The sequence below is a fragment of the Budorcas taxicolor genome, chromosome 13, assembly GCF_023091745.1.
Source record: "Budorcas taxicolor isolate Tak-1 chromosome 13, Takin1.1, whole genome shotgun sequence".
Classification (NCBI taxonomy): Eukaryota; Metazoa; Chordata; class Mammalia; order Artiodactyla; family Bovidae; genus Budorcas; species Budorcas taxicolor.
This window is the reverse complement of record NC_068922.1, coordinates 47029104-47050874: the sequence shown is the minus strand read 5'-3', so window position 1 is coordinate 47050874 and position 21771 is coordinate 47029104. Positions and strand designations below refer to the sequence as shown.

General features: G+C 41.9%; 1 protein-coding gene across 1 annotated transcript in view; it reads left to right on the top strand.

The window, feature by feature from the left end:
- The window catches only part of SLC23A2 (solute carrier family 23 member 2), a 137493-nt gene that overhangs the window by 48044 nt on the left and 67678 nt on the right, over nucleotides 1–21771 (top strand). The window contains exons 2-3 of the mRNA XM_052650709.1: nucleotides 2992–3209; nucleotides 19209–19307. Coding sequence (XP_052506669.1) covers nucleotides 3102–3209; nucleotides 19209–19307 — 207 coding nt within the window. The 5' untranslated portion in view covers nucleotides 2992–3101. The remainder of the gene's footprint in view (nucleotides 1–2991; nucleotides 3210–19208; nucleotides 19308–21771) is intronic.

Below are 21771 nucleotides of genomic sequence, written 5' to 3'. Positions count from 1 at the left end.
GCTCAGTTGGTAAACAGTCTGTTGCACTGCAGGTGGCCTGGCTTTGATCCCAGGGTTGGGAAGATCCCCTGGAGAAGGAAATGGCAACCCACTCCAGAATTCTTGCCTGGAGAATTCCATGGACAGAGGACGCTGGTGGGCTACAGTCCATGGGGTCACAAACAGTCTGGCATGACTGAGCGACTAACTTTCCTTTTGTACATCTGGAAGTTTTTGATTCACATTCTGTTGAAGCCTAGCTTGAAGATTTTGAGCATTACCTTGCCTTGCATGTGAGGTAAGTACAATCATGCAGTAGTTATAACATTCCTTGGCCTTGTGCTTCTTTGGGATTGGAATGAAAACTGACCTTTTCGAGCCCTGTGGCCACTGCTGAGTTTTACAGATTTGCTGGTATACTGAGTACAGCACTTGAACAGCATCATCTTTAAATGATTTTAAATAGCTCAGCTGGAAATGCGTAACCTCTACTAGCTTTGTTTATAGTAATGCTTACTAAGGCCCACTTGACTGCACACTCCAGGAAGCTTGTAAGGGTCAGTTAAACATTGGGTAGAGAAATGGAGTACAGAGTACTTGATGAAAAGTGGTCTCGTCCAGATGGAATTTTATCCCTCTCTGTTTCTGGTGATGAGGGCCAATGGGGAGGGTTGGCTCCTGCAATGGACGTATACGTCTGAAACAAACATGAAGATAAAATTAACTTAGTAAAATAAATGTATTCTACATTAAAATCCTGTCGTTTTAGCTAAAGTTAACATGGGTTTAGTTCAGTTCAGTTGTTCAGTCATGTTCAGCTCTGTGACCCCATGGATTGCAGCATGCCAGGCTTCCCTGTCCATCACCAACTCATGGAGCTTGCTCAAACTCATGTCCCTTGAGTCGGTGATGCCATCTAACCATCTCATCCTCTGTCGTCTCCTTCTTCTCTTGCCTTCAGTCTTCCCCAGCAAGTAGAATAAATGTATTCTGCGTTAAAGTTCTTTCATTTCCCCTAACTTGGGTAAGTATAGATTTGAAAGCTCTGCTGTCATGCAGATGGCAGTGGGGCTGGATATAGAGCAAAGAGGTTATGGTCCCTCTGGAAGTAACTGGCAGGTAGTCTTATAAAGACCCAATAGTTTCCACCATCCACTTTGCTTGCCCTATCTTCTGGAAAACATAAGGTCTTGGCCATGGTAAAAATCTGTCAGGGTCTCTTCTGGCAGATTTTATTAATATATTTAGGTATGCTTGTTGTCACACTTTTTTTTTGTTCAGATCTTGGAAAGCTGATGGATGGCAGTGGCCAAATCACAATGTGGAAGACTGATGAATTTGGTTACATAAAAATAAAAACAATTCTAAAAGATCATTCACAGAATTCGTGAGCAAGGAAAACACTGGACTAAGATATTTGCATCGAATATAACAAAAAAGTATTATCTATCCTATGCATTCTACAGAATGTTTAGCAGCGCACCTGGCCTCCACTTATTAGATACTAGCAGCTATCTCCCAGTTGTGATGACCAGAAGTATCTTCAGACATTGCCAGATATCCCCTGGAAGAAAAAAAAAAAATCACTCCTCACTGAGAGCCACTGCGTTAAAGAGTAATGGATGAGATGTCAACAAGAATGCAGAATGTGGATGAACATTTAAACCGAAAGAGCCACCTCAAAAATTTTTGTGTTTGTGTACCTAGCTCTATCCTACTGAGGCAACTTGACATTCTGGCAGCGATTTCTATTATTTTTCCTTTTTGCCCTTTAACTGTTGAATTCTCCAACTTTGTGTTTTCTTATTGTTTGTATTTCTGTTTTTCTCCAGCCTATCTAAAGTATTTATTGATTGAGGTGTCTTAAGAAAATTCCCTGAACAGAAGGTTTTCTACTTGTCTTTCCAAACTTCTTGTAGGCCTGCCTTCTCATTTGCAGGACAACTTGTCTGGCTTATTCATTCTCTGTGGGAAATTAATTGATGCTAAGATCTGACATTGTTATAACCTGAGTGCCAGTGGATGTCTCCTGTCCCTTTTCCCCTCTACCTGCATGCGGTATTTTTTTCTCTATCTTAGGGAATTCCCTGGTGGTCCTGTGGCTAAGACTCCACACTTTCACTGCTGAAGGTGCAGGTTCAGTCGCTGATTTGGGAGCTAAGATCCATACAGTCCTAGTAAGTGGCCTGTGGCTGAGCTGTCTAGTATGATCACCACTAGCCAAACTTAAATTTGATACAAATAAAGGTTCAGTTTCTGTATCTGCACTAGTTAACATTTTCAAAATAATTTTATTTATTTATTTATGGTTGCGCTATATCTTTGTTGCTGTGGGCTTTTCTCTAGTTACTGCAAGTGGGGGCTACTCTGGTTGCTGTGTGGGGGCTTCTCGTCGTGCAGCTTGTCTAGTTGTGGAGCACAGGCTCTAGGGTGCACAGGCTGCAGCATTTGTAGCTCCCAGGCTCTAGCACAGGCTCAGTAATTGTGGCACACAGTCTTAGTTGCCTCGCGGCATGTGGAATCTTCCCCGACCAGGGATCACACTTGTGTCTCCTGCGTTAACAGCTGCATTCTTTACCACTGAGCCCCCAGGGAAGACTTGGGCTTGTCACATTTTAAGTGCTTAGTATCCTGTGACTAGTGACGAATGTATTGGACAAGACAGATGTAGGATATTAACATCATTGTAGAAAGGTTCCATTGGATAGTGCTGAACTAAAAGATAGATACTGTAATGCATGTCAAAGAAATGCCTCTTCTATTTTTTTCCTCCCTAGTATTATGATATTTTTGATAGTCAATTTTGGTGGTCCCCCTCTCCAGAGGGTGGTTCAGAATCTGAATGACTATAAATGAAGGTGGATGAGGACTTGAAAAGTGATTAAGTAATGAGTTTTTTTAATGTTTGGATATAATTGTACTCTGACTTTCCTGTGCAGGAAACACAATGTCTGTGTGTCTTGTGTGTTGTTTGTATGCTTGACATGATTTGGCTGCTTTCTTTTTTTCTAGGTGCTAAGAAATGGCACTTGTGGGGCTCATCTCTGCCTGAGAATCAGCACTGAAAGAGCTGACTCTGAACTTCCAACCACTGCAGTCCCCAAGCTACTCTTTTTCTCTTAATGATGGGTATTGGTAAGAACACTACATCCAAATCCATGGAGGCTGGAAGTTCAGCTGAAGGCAAATATGAAGATGAAGCGAAGCACCCATCTTTCTTTACTCTTCCGGTAACAGCATTCCCTGTCTTCCTTTCTTCTTAAGTCACTCTAAAGTAGTTTCTGCATTGAATAGGATTAACATTAATACTTCTGTTCTCAGTGAAAGTTAAGGCGATTGAAGAGCAAATGCTTTTCACACAAGATAGTCTTTGGGAACCCTGTTGTCTGACAATGGTTTTGGCTTGCTTTCTGCCTAGAGTCAGGGCTTTCCTGGTGGCTCAGAGGGTAAAGCGTCTGCCTGTAATGCGGGAGACCTGGGTTTGATCCCTGGGTTGAGAAGATCCCCTGGAGAAGGAAATGGCAACCCACTCCAGTATTCTTGCCTGGAGAATCCCGTGGACAGAGAAGCCTGGTAGTCTAGAGTCCATGGGGTCGCAAAGAGTCGGACTCGACTGAGCGACTTCACTCACTCACTGCCTGGAGTCACCTGATAGGATTAACTCCAAGAAGGAAGCATGCCTTCACACTGTAAAACTGGCCCAGTGTTTACTGTGTACTAGAGGATGTTGAAGGCTTAATTTTATCTCCAAAAAGGTGTTTTTATGAAATAATCTGTGACCCAACTTCAGACTTGTATTTCAAGGTGGGAGGATGAATGAATGCATTCATTGTTTGGAACCCAAATGTCCGTGACTTGTATTATGGTAATAGCATCCAAGATAGAGATATTTTGCCTGGATAAGTGATATCAGATAAGTCAGATAAGGTTGATGACACATTCATTATATTCAGTGCTAATATTTTTTTTCAGATGTAGGATTATGACTTGATGTGTGTAAAGATACCTATAGTGTTAGTTTAAAGAAGAAAAAGCTCTTTAGAGGGATCTTGCCTCAGGTTTTTTTCCCCTTAATATTAGAAATGGTAATGTCAAGAATACCATTCTAGGATTCTTTAAAACAGGGTCCTGGAATTTGCCTTGTTGCAAATACCCAGTAAGAAAAATACGAACACAGCAGCTTTAAGTACGTTGGTTGACCAAATCTACAGTAATATTTTGATTTTTACTCTGTGAAATCAGGGAGATATTTCACTGATTTTGTAAGTGGTATTACTTGTTTTCTTTCTTCAAAGTAGAAATTTCTGTTATACTGAAGGCTTATCTAGAGGAAGAGAGAAATCAGGTTTTCAGATTTCAACTGGAGCATCTTTGAAAAATGAAAAGGAAAGTTCATGCCTGGGTTTTGACTTGTCTATCCTGCACCATTTGCTCAACAGACCATTTACCCTGCCCTACTCCACTTGAGAGACAAAAACTTTAGTTCACTTGGGTCTGCTTTGTCATTATGGTTTAGGGATTTAGGCTTATTTTAGCATTCAGATTGTGATAGTACACAATTAGCGGTTAAATTCACCCATATATGTTATCAGTTTTCATATTCCCTGTTGTTTTTTGTGTCCCTCTTCTCTTTGTTCACTTGTCTTTTAAACCATACCAAGGTCTATGAATGGTCACTGTCTTTGTGTGTTTGCAGATCTGAAAATAACTGTATTTTGCTCTGAACTCTTGAATGGATTTCTGTTAACTGTACAGTACAGCCTCCCATTCTAGCTCCATTTTTCTTTTAACTGCTTTCTAATGATTTGTAAGTCTTTTTCTAGTGCTTCCTTCTGGCTGGATTCCCCAGTGTTATTTTCCAGTTTATTAATTCTTTGTGCACAGTTGTGTGTTTATGTTGAACTTTTATTGCCATGATTGTATTTCTTATTTCTAAAGTTACTATTCAGTTTATATCTGCCTGTTTTTGGTTCTTAATTTCTTATATGTATGTGTTTTTAAATGTTTGTGAATTTTAAAATGTACAAATGACCTTAATGTACTATTTTTCTCATTGTTCTATTATACTTTCATCTGGTGTGAAATCCTCTTGTTTCTTTTGATATTTTCTTCTCTCTCCCTGCCACTCCCTGCTTCTCTCTCTGTAGTTTTGCCTTTTCTTTCCTGGATCCAGTCCAGAACCTGGTCTTACAGTGGGAGGTCTTCCTGTCTTCCCCCAGTGGTGCAGACGAAGGAGTGAGGAGACCTGCTGGCCCTTGTGTACTGCCTGGTTCTGGCCCTCCCCTTATGCAGGGACCGCTCAGCCCCTGTTTCCCCATGGAAGTTGCCTAACTAAGGTCTTCTGGGCCCAGAGCTTCTTGGGTCCCAACGTCCACCCATTCATTGTTTTATGTTTCTTGTATTCTAAAAGACTTGTCAGTTTCTAGCCTTGCCTGTTTGGAGGTTTTCCAAATGCCATTGTTTTTTTAGGGGTGCTGTTGGGAAGGAGTATTCCTCAAAGCCTTAATTTCCAGATTCATTTTCACCAGGAGTACAACAAGTATATGGGAGCTGGGAATATGGATATACTGTGTAGTTAGACATAAAAATAATGTGAATATAAAGTTAATTTAACACTTGAGCAGTTTCATTTAGAGATGTTATGGAATTTTTACTTTATTCTTTGGCTATAAAAGTTAAGCATTAAAAAGGGAGGGAAAAAAAGAGGAGTAATAGAATTGAAATCAGTGGGAGCTACTGGGAGTAATGTGACATATCAAGGAGAGAAGCTGTAAAGATCAGCACATGAGCCACCAGGATGACTTAGAACAGGGATGCCAAGAAGTGTGTTAACATGGGCTCCCTCAGAGCTTATAAGAAAATAGAAGATGAAATAAAAGAAGGAAAACAGATGAAAAGAAAAGCTTATCCAAAAATGTTCATGAAGAAATAATTCATGTGTTGGAATTTGAGGTTGTAGAAAGTTTTTGTCAGAAAATATTTTGTAATAAAAATAGGAACAGTATGCCGCCCTTATTTAATCACTAGTTAAATTACTTACCCTAAGAAAACTTAAAAAATAAGGTAAAAGGCTGTTTGAAAATATTTATTATTTTTATTTATTTGGCTGTGCTGGTCCTTGTGCATGGGGGATCTTCAGTTTCCGTTGCAGCATGCAAACCATTAGTTGTATCATGTGGGCTCTAGTTGCCTGACTAGGGGGATCAAGCCTGGCTCTTGCATTGAGAATGTGGAGTCTTAGCCAGTGGAGCATCCTAGTGGGATTTTGAATCTCATTTTGAATGACTTCTTGTTGATAGGGCGGAGGTAGGGGGTTAGGTTAGAGCTGCTTCCTTTTTGATACCCAGTTGGTAGGATTATTTTGGTCACTGCCTCTCTGCTCTTAGGACATGCATCCGTCTCTCCTTCCTCATTCAGGGACCACAGGGTCTGCACACTAGTTTCATAGAATCAGATAGTCTTAGAATTGAAAGTGGCTTTAGAACTTTCGTAGTAGTTCTGTGGAAAGGTGAAATGTAGGACTTTGCCCAAAGCATCTAGCTAACGTGATGTGTTAAGTTTATCAGTTGGATCACACAGGCTCTTGTCCCCAAGGAGTTCACAGCCAGGTGAGCAAGACAAGGCCTGCACATGCATTGATCATCTGAGTTTCACTGATGTTCCTGGGGATAGTCTTCAAAATAAAGAGTTGGGAGTGGTGGTGATTTAACTGCTCTAGTTGATGCTCCAGTGGGAGCAGTGGTGAAAAATAATACTCAGTTTTATTTCTTACAGCTACTTGTCAGTGTTAGCATCTGACTGACTTTGTGGTTCTGGTTGTGGTTTTGTTTTCTTTTCCCTATAATGTGGCCCCTTGGTGGGTTTGAGAAATGGTGTTTTGGATTAGAGGGTTAGTCCTCCTAAGAGAATCTCTAAGCCAGTTTCAAATATAGGTGATTTTCTTTTCCTTCTGACTATATTCTCTCATGGAAAATGTGATTGCATTAGAAAAAGACAGGTATGGGTAGAGGCAGGAGGTGTTGAGGTGGGGAGAGGACCCTTGGCTATGTTGGTCTCTGGATGCAGTGGCAGCTGAAATGGACCCTGAAGTGAAAGGAGGCAGGGTCAGAACATGTCAGGATAGTGCAGGGGAGGGGAGCAATCTGAGGCAAGTCAGGGGTAGAAGAGTAAAGGTGTGGAGGATGGTGTTAGAACAGTAGGCTAGAAGCTGAGATTCCGGGTAGTTCCTGAATGATTGGCTAAAAAGTTTAGAAGTTTGTAGTCTATCAGTAAAAAGCTCTCCAAGAGTTTTGACCAGGGGAATAACCTAAAAGGTTGCACTTTAGAACACACTAGCGTTGGGCACAATTAGACAGAGAAGTGTCATTTTAGTCAATTCTGGCTGCTATAACAATTTACCGTAGACTGGGTGACTTAAGGGTTTTCCTGGTGGCTCAGACAGTAAAGAATCCTCCTGCAGTGCTGGAAGCCTGGGTTCGATCCCTGGGTTGGGAAGATCCTCTGGATAAGGAAATGGCTACCCACTCCAGTATTCTTACCTAAAGAATTCCATGGACAGAGAGGAGCCTGGCGGGCTACAGTCCATGGGGTCTTAAAGAGTCAGATACAACTGAGTGACTAACACTTCCACAGACATTTCTTTCTTAGACTTTTAGTGGAATCATGGAAGAACAAGATCAAGGTACCAGCAGATTTGATTCTTGATGGGGACTTTTCTTGGCTTGCAGACAGCTGCCTTCTCACAGGATCCTGACAAGCCTGAGAGAAGCAGCTCTGGTGTCTCGTCTTTCAAGAATACTAAGCCTGTTATGGGGGTTCTACCCTTAAGACCTTATTTAAATCGAGTTACCTTTCAAAGGCCCTACCTTCTAATCATGTTGGCAGTTAAGGCTTCAACATAATGAATTTTGGGGGGACGAAACGTTCAGTCCATAACAGATATCTGTTGCAGTTCTCATTTAGCAAGTATTTATTGAACACATTCTGTATTAGAGGTGGCCCATATCTATGCATAAAACCTTCCAATTTACCTTTTGCCTTCAAGTAGTGGGTGAGCAGGAGCAGTGAGTGGATAGTTCTAGCACAGTAGAGTGAGCGTTGCAGTAGGAATTCCTGGAGCATACAATTGGAGCCGACTGGAAGGGCCCTGGACTCTTTTGGGGAAAACTGGTTGGGGTGAGGACAGGTTAGGACAGGGAGGGTCAGGGAGGCTTCGGAGATACCAGAGTCTCAAGTGTGGGCAAATGCAGCAGGAATGGAGATGAGGCTGATAGAAGAGATGCTGAGGAGATTTTGAGAGCTGAGAGAGAGGAGAAAGTTAAGGGGGGCATTTAGATTTATAGAAAGGGAACGTGGTTGCATGATGGTACCTTTGCAGAAAAGAAGGAGTACAGGGAAAATCATAGGTTTGGAGGATGGGGGAAGATAGAACATAATGGATTGCATTTGAGAAATTGTGGATTTGAGATGCTGATGAAATTCTTGGAGACGCTGGGGCTGTGGAACTTGAAGCACAGAGAAGCAGGAGTGTAATAATAATAAAAAATTCTTTTAAAGACATGGGGCTAAGGTGGCTGGTGGCTGGATCCAAAGAGAGCTGGCATAGGAAGAAAGGAGAGTTGAGAATCTCACTGTTGGAGATGCCTACCTGTGGGCGTCTTAGAGCACTGAGACAAGGACATCACTGCCTGTCAGGGCCTTACTTCATCCTGGCTTTCCAAAATGTAAACATTGAAAAGTAACCAATAGGGCAGCTCTGTATTTGTTTTTTCCTCTAGATCTGTGCCACCTCCAGATTCTCTAGCTCTTGTGCTGCTAGCACAGTAGCTGTTAGCCATATCTGGCTATTTAAATGCAAATTAATTAAAATTAGATAAAATATAAGTCCAGTCTCTCAGATGGACTAGTCAACTTTTTTTTTTTAATTTGCTAGCTGATCTAGCCCTTCCTAGACTCTAAAATTCAGGCTCTTATTTCCTTGTTTGCTTTGGAGTTAGAAGTTGGGCCTCAGGCTGGCTAAGACATCTAGAGGCCAGTGTGCTGGAGTGCAGGGAGGTGGGACAGTGGGAACAAAGCTGGCTGTTACTCAGAACCAGGTTTGGTGATGGTCTCAGGAGTGCGTTGCTGGGGGTACAGGTGTAAAAGATCTCGGGGCATCTCATGTTAGATAATTGTTTCCTCAAATGCTACAAGTGCTGATTTTTTCAAAAACAATTCCTATGGAAGGAAATAAGTGAAAATTTATTTTATTTTATTCTTAAAATAAAGACTCATGACAATAATGAGAGAAAGAATAAGCCATACATAGAGGAAGAATAATGAATAAATCACATTAAGATCAAGAGACATGCAAAGCCCCAAGGTTCATAGACATTAGGTCATATGCTCAGTTCAGTCGCTCAGTCGTGTCCGACTCTTGGAGACCCCATGAATCACAGCACGCCAGGCCTCCCTGTCCATCACCAACTCCCGGAGTTCACTCAAACTCATGTCCATTGAGTCAGTGATGCCATCCAGCCATCTCATCCTCTGTTGTCCCCTTCTCCTCCTGGCCCCAATCCCTCCCAGCATCAGGGTCTTTTCCAAAGAGTCAGCTCTTCGCATCAGGTGGTCAAAGTATTAGAGTTTCAGCTTTAGGATCAGTCCTTCCAATGAACACCCAGGACTGGTCTCCTTTAGGGTGGACTGGTTAAATCTCCTTGCAGTCCAAGGGACTCTCAAGAGTCTTCTCCAACACCACAGTTCAAAAGCATCAATTCTTCAGCACTCAGCTTTCTTCACAATCCAGCTCTCACATCCATACATGACCACTGGAAAAACCATAGCCTTCACTAGATGGACCTTCGTTGGCAAAGTAATATCTCTGCTATGTTCAGAGTTGGTATTAAATAGGAGAAAGATAGTAAAAGAGCTTCTCTATATCCCAGGGGAATCTTGTTAGGCAAGTTTGTGTGCTTTTAGAGGCAGGGTGCTGCACTCAATATGCCAGTAAATTTGGAAAACTCAGTAGTGGCCACAGGACTGGAAAAGGTCAGTTTTCATTCCAATCTCAAAGGAAGGCAATGCCAAAGAATGCTCAAACTACCGCAAAATTGCACTCATCTCACACGCTAGTAAAGTAATGCTCAAAATTCTCTAAGCCAGGCTTCAGCAATACGTGAACCGTGAACTTCCAGATGTTCAAGCTGGTTTTAGAAAAGGCAGAGGAACAAGAGATCAAATTGCCAACATCCGCTGGATCATGGAAAAAGCAAGAGAGTTCCAGAAAAACATCGATTTCTGCTTTATTGACTATGCCAAAGCCTTTGACTGTGTGGATCACAAGAAACTGGAAAATTCTGAAAGAGTTGGAAATACCAGATCACCTGACCTGCCTCTTGAGAAATCTGTATGCAGGTCAGGAAGCAACAGTTAGAACTGGACATGGAACAACAGACTGGTTCCAAATAGGAAAAGGAGTATGTCAAGGATGTATATTGTCACCCTGCTTCTTTTAACTTATATGCAGAGTACATCATGAGAAATGCTAGGCTGGAAGGAACACAAGCTGGAATCAAGATTGCTGGGAGAAATATCAATAACTTAGATATGCAGATGACACCATCCTTATGGGATAGTGAAGAAGGACTAAAAAGCCTCTTGATGAAAGTGAAAGAGGAGAGTGAAAAAGTTGGCTTAAAGCTCAACATTCAGAAAACGAAGATCATGGCATCTGGTCCCATCACTTCATGGGAAATAGATGGGGAAACAATGGAAATAGTAAGAGACTTTATTTTGGGGGGCTCCAAAATCACTGCAGATGGTGACTGCAGCCATGAAATTAAAAGACGATTGCTCCTTGGAAGGAAAGTTATGACCAACCTAGACAGCAAATTAAAAAGCAGAGACATTACTTTGCCAACAAAGATCCATCTAGTGAAGGCTATGGTTTTTCCAGCGGTCATGTATGGATGTGAGAGTTGGACTGTGAAGAAGGCTGAGCGCCAAAGAATTGATGCTTTTGAACTGTGGTGTTGGAGAAGACTCTTGAGAGAGTCCCTTGGACTGCAAGGAGATTCAACCAGTCCATCCTAAAGGAAATCAGTCCTGGGTGTTCATTGGCAGGACTGATGCTAAAGCTGAAACTCCAGTACTTTGGCCACCTGATGCGAAGAGCTGACTCTTTGGAAAAGACCCTGATGCTGGGAAGGATTGAGGGCAGGAGGAGAAGGGGACGACAGAGGATGAGGTGGTTGGATAGCATCACTGACTCAATGGAAATGGGTTTGGGTGGACTCCGGGAGTTGGTGATCTATAGGAAGGCCTGGAGTGCTGCGGTTCATGGAATCACAAAGAGTCAGACATGACTGAGAGACTGAACTGAACTCAACTGAGGAAATGTGTAAGGAATCAATGCAGACCAGCACGAAATCAGAACCAGAAAACAGAAAAGAAGCCTTAAAGAACTGCCGTACCCTAAGGGCACTGGCCAGGAAGCACAGCCAGGAAGAGGCTTACTCTGCAGTTCCCCTGTGTTGGTAGCTCCTATATCTTCTGAACCTGGAAGGACATCCAAGGAAAACTAAGTAAATAGTTTGAAGTTAACTGTTGGCATAGAGTGGTGATACAGTCTAATGTTTCCACTGAGCCTTAAGTTTTTGTTTTTTCTCCTTCTAACAGGCTCTATGAGAATATTTGAGTCTCCTCTCTCGGGTGCCAAGAATAGATCATTCAGTCTGGAGATATTAAGGGGATAGTTTTATCAAAGAATAGGAAAAATATTCATCAGTGTTCATACAAATCTGTTATTTCAGATTTCCTTGGTATATTTTCTGTAGAGCCATATAATGTTAAGAACCCATGATCCCTAATTTGGTAGGTACCACGCAAACCTTGTAACAAGCTACTTACAGCCCAGTTGGCGTTTGAGATATTAGAAAAAAAAAAGTATGTATATCTTTTTATCTGGCTTTTTTCCTGTATCCTTTATTATATCCTTTAATAAACTGGCAGACATAAAGTGTTTCCCTGAGTTCTGTGATCTCTAGCAAATTAATCAGACCTGAGGAGAGGGGGTTGTGGGAACCTCCAATTTGTAGATAAATTGGGCAGAAGTTGTGGGAAAGACTTGGATTACTACTTGGGATTGACGTCAAAAGTAGCAGGGGGAGCAGTCATGTGGGGCTGAGCCCTTTAGCACTCTCTAGGTGGACTGTCAGAGTTGAGTTAATTGCAGAACCTCTGGCCGATTTCACAGAGAACTGCTTGCTGTGGAGAAAAATCCTCTCCCATTTGGTGGCCAGAGCGTCAGAGGGGAAGTATTCTGTGTGAGCAGTAAAGGAGACACGGGAAAGACAGAGTAGGTAGACCAAACTGGATTTTTCTAATACAGCAGGAGATACAGCAAGCCAGCAAACAAACCATAAGTGTTAGGGTTTGAATTCAGTAAGGGTGCTGTGGGCGTGCCCATGAGGAACCCCTGCCCAGCCCCAGAGGAGACGACATCAGAGTCTCGAGAAATGTCTGGGTGTGGCAGGTCCAGAGGAGGGAGAACGAGGACCTTCTGGCTGAGGGGACAGTGCAGCCGTGTCCTGCTCCGGGCACAGGTTCATTGTGAACAATACGGTAGAGTTGGGTTGGGCAGTAGGGGTGCTCGTGAACAGTTGTAGCAGAATCAGTTACACTCAAGTTTTAGGGTAGAGAATTCCTGCTGTGGGCACAAGGAGGTCTGGAGATGAGGAGAGTTAGGGTTTAAAACAGTTCAGGTGGTACTGATTGTGACTTGATCTGGGAGAGCAGAAAGGAAAGGAATTCTTTCCTTCCCAGATGCTTCATGTGAGGCTCTGGGAACACAGATTACTACCCCTGTGAAACTGATCTCCAGGTGGTGAGAGAAGACAGATGATAAATAAGCAGAAGCATCATGTGGTGGCTGGTGACAAGTTCTGTGAAGAAAATCAATCAAGGAAGGGAGATAGCAAGGGATAGAATGTGAAGTCACATTGTGGTCATTCAGGACCTGCAGACTATTGATTAATTTATCCTTTAAAAAATGCTCTCAGTTATTTCCCTCAGGTTCAAAACTCTAGGGAACAGGAATGAATTAAACAGCAACACCCGCTGACCTCACAGAGCTTTCATTCTGGCAAGGGAGACAGGTAATGTACACTAAAAATAGATCACATGTGTAGATGTATGTCTAAGTACCAAGGGAAAAATAAAACCAGGAAGAGGGATAGAAACTGCTCAGGCTGCTATGTTAAACTTTCAGGTGGCCAGGAGAGGTGGCACTAGAAAATGGAAGACCATCATGGCATTGTGTGAGCTGCAAGTGCAGAGACACTGAGGCAAGAGATGCCTGGTGTACCTGAGGAGCCCTGAGGAGGAGGTGTGGCTGGACAGAGGGTAGGGCGATGTCAGTAGACTGTGTAGGCCTCATGGCCCTGGTGAGGATTTTGGCTTTTGAGTTAGATAAAAAGCTGTTAGTGGGCTTTGAGCAGAGGTGTGATGTGCTCTGCCTAATTTTAAACACTCCTTCTGACTGCTGAGTGGGAAGCCAGCTGAAGAAGCAAGCAGAAGATCAGTCGGGAGGTGATTCCCACAGAGCAGGTGGGCTGACTCCAGCTAGGGTGCCTGCAGTGTAGGTGTGGTGACAAGTGGTCGGGCATTGGAAGAGAGCTGACCTGGATGCTGATGAACTAGAAGAGAGTAGGAACAAGAGAGAGGAACCAAGCATGGCTTCAGGTTTCCCCCTGAGCATCTGGGAGATGAATCGGCCAAGCACTGAGATGGGGCAAGGCAGAGGGAGTCGTGAGTTTAGTGCGGCCATGGCGACACTGGATAGAAAGCTGGTAAGGGCAGCATTGTGGCTGGAGCTGTTCCCTGTGTGTTGGCAGTGTGGAGATGGCAGGTAAAGCCAAGGGATTAGATGCTGTCTCCTAGGGATAGATGGGCCTAAGAGAGCAAGAGCATCTGCGGACCCTGCACTGAAGAGATGCGGTGTTTGGAAGTTTGGAAGCCGAGGAGGACCAGTAGTAGGGAGAAGTAAGGAGTGGTAGCTTAGGTGGGAGGGAGACCTCAAGAGAGTCATTGTTTGAGCAGGAGAATGACATCCTCCTTGGTGTGCATAAGCAGCCAGTGAGGGAAGCATTGCAAAAGTAAGCTGGATGAAGAGTAAGGATGGATGACTTGATTTAGCCAGGTGAGCACCAGAGAGGACAGTGAAGGTTTGTGCGAGAGTTACTGTAGTGATGTGCCATGGCCCCAAGACGGGGTGAAGACGGAATTAAGGCTGAAGCATCATGGGCTCTGAGGCATAAGATGTTGAAAAGGCATTTGGGCTTGGCAAATGCTGAGGGGTTGGCAGTCTTGCTGAGGTCAGGAAACTGGGGATTAGAGTCCTTGGAATTAGGTCCTAAGATGGAATTAGGGTCCATCTTTCCTAAGAGAAAAGATGGGTAAATCAGGAACAGGCAGCTTCGAGAGGTGCTAAAGGTACAGATGTGACCAGATTTGGTGTTGTCTTAGGTATGGGTGATGAGGTATACAATAGGAAGTCAGGAATGACTTGAGGAGGTTGGATAGGCCACCTGGGTGTATGGTGGCACCTTTTGGTGAAGTAAGAGACACACAGACAGGACACAGGGGTTGGTGTGAGGAAGTAATGAATTGATAGAGCAGAATGTTTAATTCTGTATTCTTTCATTATGCTTTGTGGTCATATACAGTCAGGAAAGTCATGATTGATTCCTTTGCATCTGAGGTCTTTTCCCTCTTGTCTTGTAGCAGAAGCAGGCTGCTAGAAGACAGGCCATACTTGTTGATACATCTCCCCTTTATGCTCACAAGGGTCCTGGTTTGGTTGATATCTGGTCACTTTAATTACACCAAAAAGTCATGTGTTAATTTTAGTTGTTCAGTCACTAAGTTGTGTCCAACTCTTTGCAACCTCTTGAACTGCAGTGTGCCAGGCTTCCCTGTCCTTGACTATCTCCTGGAGTTTCATCAAACTCATGTGCATTGAGTCAGTGATACCATCCAACCATCTGATCCTCTGTTGCCCCCTTCTCCTTTTGCCTATAATCTTTCCCAGCATCAGGGTTTTTTCCAATGAGTTGGCTCTTCCCATCAGGTGGCCAGAGTATTGGAGCTTCAGCATCAGTCCTTCCAGTGAATAGTCAGGATTGATTTCCTTTAGGATTGACTGGTTTGATCTCTGTGCTGTTCAAGGGACTCTCTTCTCCAGTACCACAGTTTGAAAGCATCAGTTCTTTGGCACTCATCCATCTTTATGGTCCAACTCTCACATCCGTACATGACTACTGGAAAAACTGTAGCTTTGACTATACAGACTTATGTTGGCGAAGTGATGTTTCTGCTTTTTAATCCACTGCCTAGCTTTGTCATAGTTTTTCTTCCAAGGAGCAAGTATCTTTTTCATGGCTGCAGTCACCATCCACAATGATTTTAGAGCCCAAGAAAATAAAGTCTGTCACTGTTTCCATTTTTTTCCCCTTCTATTTGCCATGAAGTGAAGGAAGGACCAGATACCATAATCTTAGTTTTTTTGAATGTTGAGTTTTAAGTCAGCTTTTTCACTCTCCTCTCTGACCTTCATCAAGAGGCTCTTAGTTCCCCTTCACTTTCTGCCATTAAAGTGGTATCATCTGCATATCTGGGGTTATTGATATTTTTCCCGGCAATCCTGAGTCCAGCTTATAAGTCATGCAGCCAGGCATTTTGCATGATGTACTCTTCATGTAAGTTAAATAAGCAGGGTGACAATATGCAGCATTGGCGTACTCCTTTTTGCAATTTTGAACCAGTTCATTGTTGCATGTCTGGTTCTGCGTGTTGCTTGTCCTGTACATGTTTCTCAGGAGACAGGTAAGGTGGTCTGGTATTCCCATCTCTTTAAGAATTTTCCAGAGTTTGTTGTGATCCACACAGTTAAAGGCTTTGGCATAGTTAGTAAAGCAGAAGTAGATGTTTTTTGGAATTCCCCTGCTTTTTCTGTGATCCAGCAGATTTTGGCAATTTGATCTCTGGTTCTGCTGCCTTTTCTAAATCTAACTTATACATCTGGAAGTTCTTGGTTTATGTACTGCTGCAACCTAGGTTGAAAGATTTCTCCCTTGGACAGCAAGGAGATCAAACCAGTCAATCCTAAAGGAAATCAACCCTGAATGTTTATTGAAAGGACTGATGCTAAAACTGAAGCTCTGATACTTTGGTCACCTGATGCGAAGAGCTGATTCATTGAAAGATACAGAGTTTGGGGCATGGTTGGAGCGTGGTTCTTTCTAGTAGTGAGAGTTGTGGATTGGCTGGGAGGTGTATCCTGCTGGCAGATAGTTGTGTAGGCAAAGAAATGTCACAAACCAAGTTGTCTTGTGTAAAAAGCCATAACATAACTCAAAGATAGTTTTAAAAGAAATTCTTTATTTGAATTAAGACTGTTTTATCCTGTAAGAATTATATACAAGTGAATCGAGATTTTTTTTGGAATACTTTGAAACTAGCCTTACTCTTGGGTTATATAATCTGTATGACCTCGAAAAAGAAATGAAAATTTTCTGTGGCCTTATTTCCTCAACTGCAGAAACAGGTGGATTGAAATCTCTCTGGACTGCCTTAGCCAAGCCATGCTGCTCAGCTCTTTAGTCTTTTTAAATTCTTCCCTGTTATAAAAATAAATTGTCTCCATTGTGGAAAATTACCAAAATATGTAAAGAGAAAAATCAGGTTAAAATGGCCCCATTGATTAAAGGCAATCACTGTTACTATTTTGGTATACTGGTGTATGCCTTTTATATTAGCCTTTTTAAAAAGCAGTGTACAAAGAACACCTGCATGTGTACTGATTATAAAAGGTCCGGGACTTCCCTGATGGTCCAGTGGTTGGGAGTCTGTTTGCCAGTGCAGGAGATGGGTTTGATCCCTAGTCTGGGAAGATCTCACCTGCCTTGGGGCAGTTAAGCCTGCTGCACTGCAGCCACTGAGCCCCTGCTCCCTGGAACCCATGCTCTGCAACCAGAGAAGCCACTGCAGTGAGAAACCTGCACACCACAGCTAGAGGAAGCCTGCATGCCACAGCAAAGACCCAGCACAGCCAAAGGGAAAAAGGATCCAGATCCTTCTGGATCCCAGTCCAGAAGGGTTGGGAATGAGAAGTGCCTATCATTACTCCTTGCCCTGAGGGCAGCCTATTAGTGATTTTGACTTTTCTGGATCCTTTCCCACATATTTTGGACAGATAGAGAGGGTATTAAAATTGTATTTTTTTTTTTAGCATAATCCGGATAATTGTAGGCTTATACTTGTGACTTAAAAAAAAAAAACCAACAGTATTTCTTGGACTTCTTTCCTTGTCAGTACATCAGTTTTATGCTTTTATTTTTTATTTTGTTTTATCATTTATTTATTTTTGACTGTGCTGGGTCTTGGTTGCTGTGTGGGCTTTCTCTTCTGTGTCGAGTAGGGGCTGTTCTCTAGTTGCGGTGCGTAGGTTCTCATTGCAGCGGCTTCTGTGGCAGTGCTCTAGGGTGCACAGGCTCAGTAGTTGCAGCACAACAGGCTTAGTTGCCCCGCAGCACATGGGATCTTCTCAGACCAGGGATCAAACCCATGTCCCCTGCACTGACAGGCAGATTCCTAACCACTGGACCACCAGGAAAGTCCGCTTTATTCTTTAAAAGGCTGAATATTGAGAATTCCTTAGCTGTCCAGTGCTTTGGACTTGTCATTTGCACTGCTCTTGGCCAGATTCAAGCCCTGGTTGGGGAACTAAGATCCCGCAAGCCGTGCAGCGTAGCCAGAAAAGTTTTTTTAATGGCTGAATGCTATTCTTGAAATAGATACCCGATGATTTTACAATGACTTTTTGATAAACATTTTTGATTTTCCAAGTATTCAGCATTTTAAGTAATGCTGTAGTCATCAACTGTGAACATATATATTGCATAGATATTTCTGGAGGATCAGTTTCTGTAAGTAAAATTGCTGGCTCCAAGAAAATGCCTATTTCAAATCCCAGTGCTAAGTTACTCTCCAGAAAGATCATCCTACCAGGAACATAATCTCTCTACACCCTGGTCAACACCAGATTCCTCTTTTAAAATTTCCTCCTAATTTAATGTTAAAAAATGGAATTATATTTTGTCACTTTTGTAGTTTTAACTAAGGTCGAACGGGTTTTTGTTTGTCTCATTGGATATTTTAATTTTTTTTCCTATGGATAGATTCCTATCCTTTGGGTTATTTGTAGGTATTCTTTTTGAATTACTAGTACCAGTCATTTGTTACGTGTTGCCCTGTTTTCTCTTACACCATCACTCATCTTTTACTTCTCCTTAGTGTGTTTTATAGCACTAGAATTTAAACTTTTAATGTAGTTTTTCTTTTTTTCCTCAGTATTTAAAAAATGTGGTTGTATTGTTATTCACACATAAAGTCATTTTCAGTATTATTTTTTTCAAGATAAATTTTAAAAAATGGAATCACTAAGCTAAAGACTAAAAATATTTTCAGGTATTTGCTGCAGTCAGCCAGGACCTAAGTCACACCTCACCAAGGGTAGGCATGAAGGAGGTCATGACCTGCCAGGTGCCCAAGTTTTCTTTGAATCTCAGGATACCTTCTAGTCCTTATCTTGAGGGTCTAGAAACTGAATTTTGTTGTCATAGACAGCCACTACCCATCCACATCCCCTCAGTGCCACAAAGAAGTGGACACACCAGTGGACCAGTTTATTGCTGTGAGAAATATAAATTAGTAAATTAGGGTAACAGCAGTGCATGAATTGCTCCAACTGCCACACATTTCTTCCCTGTAGGGACATAGAAGTTGTTAATCTGGCATTGGGAAAGGGCTTTAACCAAGGCAGCTCAGGATGCTTCTCACCCACTCAGAAATCGTAGCATTGTCCTCACAGCCAAGCCTCCCTTGTCCCTAGAGGCTGCTGGGGGTCCTGCCCCTTATAGTTCCTTAGAGTGTTCCATTTCTGGTATCCTTTAGCTGACTCCCATTCATGCATCCTCATTCTATAGGACACATGATATGTTTCCCCATCAAAAGCACATGTGTGGTCACTGGTGCATATGTGCTTGTCAGGAGTTTCATTTAAGGAAACTTAAAACTTGGCTAGTCTGATAGGGGAAATTCATGCAGTTATTTTCTTTGAGGGAAAACATTTTTATACAACAGGGTGGTATAGGGTGAAACAAACCTCTAAATGAATTGTTTCTCTTCAGGTGGTGATCAATGGAGGGGCCACGTCCAGTGGTGAACAGGACAATGAAGATACTGAGCTCATGGCAATATATACAACAGAAAACGGCATCGCAGAAAAGGTACCTCTTTCGTCAGCCCCATCCATTCACCCACCACTATGCAAGGAAGATCCTGTATAAGGAAGTGGGTATCCATCTGGAGTTTTTGTCTCTTCCTTTCTGAGTGTGTAAATGTTTGTGTTCTTTATAATGAAAATAGAAGGAGTGATAAGGAATAGTACTTAGAAATTTTTATTGTTTTAATGGCAATATTTAAGTGAGAACCATGTAGAGGTCTTTAACTAGATATTTTTAAACCTCAGCCAGGATCCCACAGTGAAGTGGTTAGGAGTTTGAGGTCTGGGTACTAATATGACTCCGATCCTGAGGGAATTACTTAAGCTCTCTGGGCATTAGTTTCCTCACCTCTAAAATGCGTATAAAAATATCAGCATCTGCCTTAAAGTTGTGGGTATTGAAATAATATATATAAAGTTATTAGCATTGTGCCTGGTACATACTGTTCAGTTCAGTTCAGTCGCTCAGTTGTGTCCGACTCTTTGTGACCCCGTGGACTGCAGCACACAGTACATACTGTGTACAGTAAATAAAAGACACCAGTAGGTAAGTTATGTAGACTGTGAAAATGCCTTAAACAAAGATATTTGAGAATCACACACTGAAGTGGGTGATCCCTCATCCCATCTGCTTGGCAGGTCAGTCTGTGTGATCGTAGAATGTATGACCATATTCACAAGAGCCTGGAGAAAGCTGCCCAGAGAGGGTCCACATGCCTTAATTTCTTTTTCTCTTTGTATCTGCTACTGTGTCTGATATATATGATATATATGAAAAGTATAACAACATGGAATTTCCAGACTGCTTTGCAGCCCTTAGACTTCTCAATTTCATTTGAGTTTCATTTGACAGATTTTTAAGACAGATTTTATTTTTTATCATCAACTTATATAATGATGTGTTATATTCTAGAACTACTATGTTGTACTATAGACAGTATATACTATATATTCTAATAACAGACCCCTGGGAAGTTGATATATACAAATATAATTCCTAGCTCGGGTACTAGCGTATTAAGTATACGGTATAATCACAAAAACGGTAAAGAACAAAATAAATTATGTTGAAATTCTTAAATAATCAAATTTTTGTATCTGTGATTTCTTTTTCTCTTTCTCTCTTTTTCTTTTCTAGTTTGGGAGATGGAAATTTCATTTTTGGCTATCTTGACCAGTATTGCTGTTATTTGGTCAAGCTATTATAAGTTATGTGAATCTGAAGTATAGATTCATGCCGAGATGTTGAAATTTCTGTAGTACTGATTTCCAAGTTGCTCCGCAGAGCACAGAGATGGGAGCAGCCATTGTTGAGGCTTTGGTCTGCAGCAGAGACTTTTTGCATAGAGCAGGATCTGGGCAGGGCTTACTCCTTATCTGGCTTGAGTGTCAACATCCAAGAGACACATCTTGTAGCAAAGTGCTTCTGTCTTTTACAGACTTGTTGAACTCCATCCAAACCTCAGATATTTGATCCTTAATCAGAGAGTCACCAGAATTTCCAGGCTGTAGGCTGTCATGATTTTGGATGTTCATTATCCAGGAATTGATGGCTCTCTTTTGAAATGATTGATAGAGTATTAATTTTTCAGGGTGTAAAATATCTGTAGGTGTACCTTTTACTGATCCGCTGGCAGGAAAAATGTCTAGTACGATAATGTTAGCACATTTATGCTAGACATTTATTGTTCGGGTGAACATTTTTTTCATCATCTGAACTTTAATAGGTGTGTATTTCCTTGAACACTAGTGAAATAGAATATCTTCCTATTTTACTGGTCCTTTTTCTTTTCCTATGAAATGGCAAGGATAGTAAGAATTATTGTATGTTGAATAATGCCAAAGGTCCAGACCTTTAGCTTCAGCAGCCTGTCACATTTAGTCCTCTTAGCAACCCTGTTAGAAAGGTACCATCACTATCCTTGTTTTAAAGGTGAAGAAAATGAAATATTAGGTCTTTTGTTGTCTTGAATTTGTGTAAAGAAAACTTGACACCAGAGGATTTTACTCTTTGGGATCTTGCTTTTCAGATGGCGTTGAAAGGCTCTCTGAACACTTGACTATGAAATAAGAATGAACCATTCAAGGAAAGAAAAGAACTGAAAGCAAGAGATTCTGTCCTATGTGTTCTCCATATCCATAGGGTTTCTTAGCTATTCATTTTAATGTACTTACTTATTTTATTAAAAACTTTGCTTTTCTGGTGTCCATTAGAACTCTTGAATTTCTTGTAGTAAATTCTGGCTAATCTGATATTAGCTACAAGAGACTCATTTTGGAATTTGCTCAAAGGGATTTTTTTGCTGAAAAGACCAGAAGGTTAGTGCCCCAGATCATCAAGCCTAAGTCCATAGGATGATGCTGGAACTCATGTCCGGTACTTTCTTAGTATGGACTTCAGTATCATTAGGATTCTTCAATTTGGGAGGCTGAGGGACTTGAACTTCATAATGAGGGTGTTTCTTTTT